At 36.4% G+C, this 5,341-nt stretch overlaps 1 protein-coding gene across 2 annotated transcripts; it reads left to right on the top strand.

Annotated features, from left to right (window-relative positions):
- Nucleotides 1-359: 359 nt before the first annotated feature.
- Nucleotides 360-4,787, top strand: LOC107922327 (la-related protein 1C). 2 transcript variants are annotated; one of them, XM_016852313.2, is made up of 6 exons: nucleotides 360-1,143; nucleotides 1,453-2,008; nucleotides 2,079-2,211; nucleotides 2,329-2,419; nucleotides 3,842-3,913; nucleotides 4,045-4,787. In XM_016852313.2, the coding sequence occupies exons 1-6, from the start codon at nucleotides 706-708 to the stop codon at nucleotides 4,309-4,311; spliced, it is 1,557 nt and encodes a 518-aa protein (XP_016707802.1). In that variant the 5' UTR covers nucleotides 360-705; the 3' UTR covers nucleotides 4,312-4,787. The 2 variants fall into 2 exon arrangements, with proteins under 2 accessions (XP_016707802.1, XP_016707803.1); XM_016852314.2 differs by having other exon boundaries at nucleotides 3,842-3,907.
- Nucleotides 4,788-5,341: the final 554 nt, after the last annotated feature.

Genomic DNA, 5,341 nt, shown 5'->3' on the forward strand with positions numbered 1-5,341 from the left:
AACTTTTCAATCCAATCATTAACATTATTAGTATTTTCCATCAAAATATGGCAACTAGGCATATTGCATAAGATTGACAAGAAAATGTTAAGTTGACAAATTTTGACTTGGGCTAAAACTTTTAAATTGAAAAAGTAGGAGGATTGGATTTTCAACTTTTAAAGTATAGGGACTGAATCTCAAAATTTGGATAAGTACAGGGACTAATAGCATATTTTAACCAAAATAATAATAGGAAATGTTAAGGTAAATGAACGGTGTCGTGGAGAGAGAAAAATAGTGTTTTGGTTATTTTAGAGTTCTCTCTCAACTCCTGGAAGAAAAGAAAAGCCCAAAAGGAGAAGGAAAATGCGTACAGTAAAGAGATTAACATAACATAATTAAGTATAAATAAAATTGTTACTCGTAAAAATAAAAGAAGAGAGCAAAAAAAAGAAACCTAAACACGGGCAGCGCCTGGCTTGGTTTCCTCCTTGCTGTGTGTTCGACGGTTCTCTCGTGCGTTTCACGTGTTAGATCCGTCTCCCTTCCTCTGATCAAATCCCGACGTTCTTCTCAAACCAACCCTAATTCTATTTATTTATTGAAAGAAGAAAAGGGAGTTTCATTAATCAATTTCATTATTAGTGTCTTGTGTTATAAACATTGGTTTCTCCTTCTTCCATGCGATGATTTTGGCTTAAAGTTCAAAAACGTTAAATTTGGATGGCTATGACGGCTGATCCTGAGTTCCACCACCAGAATTTGTCTCGTTGGGCCCAAGTTGTTCAGGGTGAGTCTAAAGCAACCTCAGCCTCCAACCACTCCCCTTCTTCACAGCCGTCGTCAATCTCAAGCCCCGTGGCTTCCGTACCGGAACGAAACATTTCTTCCGACTGCTCTCCTTCGCAAGCACCTTGCTTCTCTTCCTCGTCGTCTCCACCGCTGGATATTTCCTTGTCCGCTGAAGGTGGTTCTGATTCCAAAAACAACTTTGCTGCTTCGAGCTTCAAGAAGCCGGCTTGGAACAAGCCTTCAAATGGTATCATCGGAGTGGGCCCTGTAATGGGAGCTGCTTCTTGGCCTGCTTTATCTGAATCCGCTAGAGGTTCTCAAAAATCATTAGCAGACTCTTCCAAAGACGGATTGCTTTCTACTTCTCAGGTTTCTTCTATCTCGTTTTCTTTTCCTCTATTAGTTTACATAGTAATTTACATACTGAATTACCGAATTAGCATAGAAAATAGGAATCTGGGAAAGGGAATAGGATACTGAATTAGCATAATGGAAGATAGGAATCTGAAAAATAGAGAAGGGAATGCTTTCTTTTCATAATCTGGAAAATAAAATAGGTAAGTGAATTAAAAAATATATATATATTTCAGGTTAAGCAACTCAGAATAGCTTCTTATTTTATCTATTCATAAAGAAAATAAATAAAAACCAGTTGACCCTATTTTGTGGTAATAATAGGGTCCAATAATACCCCAATCAACTCAGAAGCAAGTTACTAGTAATGCTAACCCCAATTCAACACCAAACTGTACAATGTTAAATCGACAAAAGTCTTCTAAGCGTGGTGGCAATAGCTCTGGTAGTGGGCTTCCACAGGTTGCTTCTTCACACCAACACCCGCCGCCGCCACCGCCATTTGCTGTGCCCCAAATGCCTCCAAGTAGTTTTGGTAATTTTGTTCCAGCAATGCCATATCCTTCGACAAGAGACCCTCAATACAGGGACAATAGTTGGGAAACTAGACCTATTGGGGGGTTTGCATCACAATCACACAAGGATCACCGGCATTCTTCTCGGAGGGGAGGTAACTATGGACCACGTGGGGATGGTGGCTATAATAATTTTTGGGGTAGGCGTGAACAGGACCGTGGAAATTATGGGAATGCAAGAGATGGTCATATGCAGCCTCCAAGAGCTCCCCCAAGGGGCTTCCCAAGGCCTTCGCCTCCTGCAGTTCATTCTTTTGTTCCTCCACAGCCTGTGAGGCCGTTTATGAATCCCATAGGATATCCTGGTACATTCAAACTTAAGATTTTGGTTCTTTATGTTATGTTGGTTTGGTAGTAATTTTTCTCTGCTCTCAGAGTATATGTATTTCACTATGGAGCCATTTAGGGGCATGCCATCATTTACCCCCGCCACGCCTCCAATGTTCATGCCTGTTCCAGAGCCTCCTGTCTCTGCATTGTTATTACATCAAATTGATTATTATTTCAGGTACATCCACGTTGTCAACTAACTTTTGTTGACAATTTGTATATCCAAACAGCTTATTTTTAAAATAAACTGTGTGATAGTTGCTTTGCATTTAATGATCTCTTCTTTTTTGTGTAGTGATGATAATTTGGTTAAAGATGACTTTTTGAAGTCTAATATGGATGACCAGGGTTGGGTAGCCATTTATTTAATAGCAGGGTTTCCTCGGGTAAGTCATTTGCGGTTGATTGAGTAGTTTCTTATTTTCTTCACAGTCTTTGTCTGCTCTTTTCCCTCTTACTGCAACTAGGTCAAAGGTCATTGCAAAGGGCACAACCATGATAAAAGTATCTTAATTATTTTCTCCGCTAACCAGCCTCTATGTATTTAAAGCTGTTTAAAACCTTGTTAGAGTGATGTTGTTTCTATACCTGCAATTTTATGTCTAATGTCCTTTTTGGTCACTAGTTCTGCTAATTGTTGCTACGAAGTGTATGTTCTTTAATTTCCTTTATGGGCCAAGAACTCTTCCGTAACCAGTGTCTTCTTTAATTTCCTTTATGGGCCAAGAACTCTGCCTTTCTGTTCATATCAAACTATGAGATTCTCCTTTAGTTCTTTAATCTGATGACACTTTGTTTAGTATGATTTGGCTTATTTCTTGGAACCGAGCTTAATTTGTCACTATTATTGGAGTATGCTAAGGGCTCAGCAAGGTTCGAAGTTGTTCTGGTGTCCGGACTTTGTAAATTAAAATACGTTGGTTGTTAGTAGTGAAAGAGTCTTTATGTTACAAGGCACTTTTCAATCAGCTGAAGTTGGAGAGATGGTTATAATTTGTAGTAGGTTTTAAGCTGAAAAATGAGGTCTGGACTGTCAGGTAAAGCTTTAGGCTGAAAAGTTTGGGCATTGAGATGGACCATAGAAGTGTTTTGGCAATCAGCTGAAGTTGGAGAGATGGTTATAATTTGTAGTAGGTTTTAAGCTGAAAAATGAGGTCAGGACCGTCAGGTAAAGCTTTAGGTTGAAAAGTTTGGGCATCATGATGGACCATAGAAGTGTTTTGGCCTCATACATAACAGTGGCAATACACTGATGATAGTTCCATTCACCTTTTTCTTAGACAAGCTTTGAGCACTTCATTTTTGCCTTATTCTAACTCTTTCAATGTAACTTTTTCCTTCTTCCATTAATAGTTAAATTAACTGTTTGGCAATGGAGGAGTATCTAATGTGATTCCCCTACTGCAGCTTGTCCTCTTTTTATCCTTAGCAAATTATAACCCCATTTGCTGCTGATATGTGGCATCTATTAGATATCAACTCTTTGATTGGGCATTGGATTTTTAGGAACTAGCTATCTCTTTTGGAGTCCAACTTGCATTGATGCATATATGGAGAGGTATTGCTGTGGTAATGATACGGAGAAGTAATTCCATGCCAGCTTGAAATTGCACATAATATATTCTAGACAAACTTTAAATTGTGTGTAATTAAATGGGGATTCTTTATGATCCATACCAAGATCTTTTCTGTGAACTTTGCAGTGCCAGTTGTTCATATTTCTAAATAACCATATACGTTCACAATCTGTATGTAAACATATTGAAATATTTCTAATTCAAATTTGTTCTATGATGAAAATGTGGCAGGTTAAGAGTTTGACAAGCAACATTCAGCTGATAGTTGATTCCTTACGAAGTTCCACTGTTGTAGAAGTACAAGTAAATTCAGCTTCATAGATTATCATTAAGAAGAGAAATGCCTTACTAATTCCAATTTGTTTTATCTGGAAATTCTTGTTTCCATTTTTTTATTTCCCATGTTAGTTTGACTATTACTGAAATATCTGTAGGATGACAAAGTGAGGAGGCGTAATGACTGGAGGAAATGGGTACCTTATCAGGTTTCCACGGTGCCGGGATCACTGTCTCCTGGTGGATCAAGTGCTGAAATGCTGGCAAGTTCTTTTCAGCAGATTACAGTAAGGGAAGAGTCTACTAACCAAAGTGGAGCAGGTAATGTGAACCCTCATGCTGAGGATGCTTTAGGAAGACATCCATCTGATGGCCACTCTCATCTCTCAAATGGGGACGGTTCTGAAGGCACGTGTCTGAACTAAAACTGATCAATCTTGCTGCCACGAAAGCACGATCTGGTAAGGAAGTTGTGCTTTATTTTTTTATATGAGTGAAGTGAATGATGCACCAAAAAGAATGGGACACCTTTTTCTTTAATTTTCGCCATCACCTTATGTGGTTTTGAGGGTTGATTGGTGAGGCGATTGGAGGCAAACAATAAGAAAGATACATAATTATCTTTGAAAGATAGAGAAGGAGAAGAAACATTGGGGTAAAAAAGAGGAAAAAAAGTAAAGGGTTAGTTTTGACTGTGGAGGAATAATGAGGCCTTTTGGTTGTATAGTTTTGCTATTATTATCCATGGACAATTCTTTCTTTTCTTTTATAATTTGAGTAGGAAGGTCCCTTAATTAGGTTTTTGTTTTTTTTTAGTTCTTTTAGTTTTTTAATCATTATTGGTTTTGTTGTGGCCTGCCTCACTCTAAAAGAAAAGACTGGATATATTTTTTCAGAGGTATATTTTCTTATGTTTTCTTGGATGCATGTTAGGTTTCCACACAGTAACCCATGAATTTTTAACTAAAAAAGTAAAAATTATACCATCAAACTCTTTCTATAACAATCTCAATTACTCATAAAAAATTTGATGTGATTTATATCATATTTGATGGTTTTTTTCAAGTTGAAAATTATAATATATTAATAGTATTAATTAATGGGATTTAAATCATATCTTTAACCAGATTTGCAAATGTAATTTCATTTATAAAAATATTTTCATTTAATAAAATATGATTAATATTTTGTTTAATAATATTTGAAATTAAAATTTAGGGTAAATTACCAAAATAGTCACTTTTGTTTACTTTAAATTATACTTTAATTATTTATGTTTGAAATGTTACGTTTTAGTCACTTTCGTTAATGTCTTGTAACATTTAAGTTATTGAGCCGCGAATTGTCATTAACAGTGTAATGGTAAATTAACATGACACGTTAAATAATTATTTCAAACAAAAATTTTAGGTCAAATTATACAATTGACTTTCATATTTTTTTGTTTTGGGCAAT

The sequence above is a fragment of the Gossypium hirsutum genome, chromosome D01, assembly GCF_007990345.1.
Source record: "Gossypium hirsutum isolate 1008001.06 chromosome D01, Gossypium_hirsutum_v2.1, whole genome shotgun sequence".
In the NCBI taxonomy this organism is placed as follows: domain Eukaryota; kingdom Viridiplantae; phylum Streptophyta; class Magnoliopsida; order Malvales; family Malvaceae; genus Gossypium; species Gossypium hirsutum.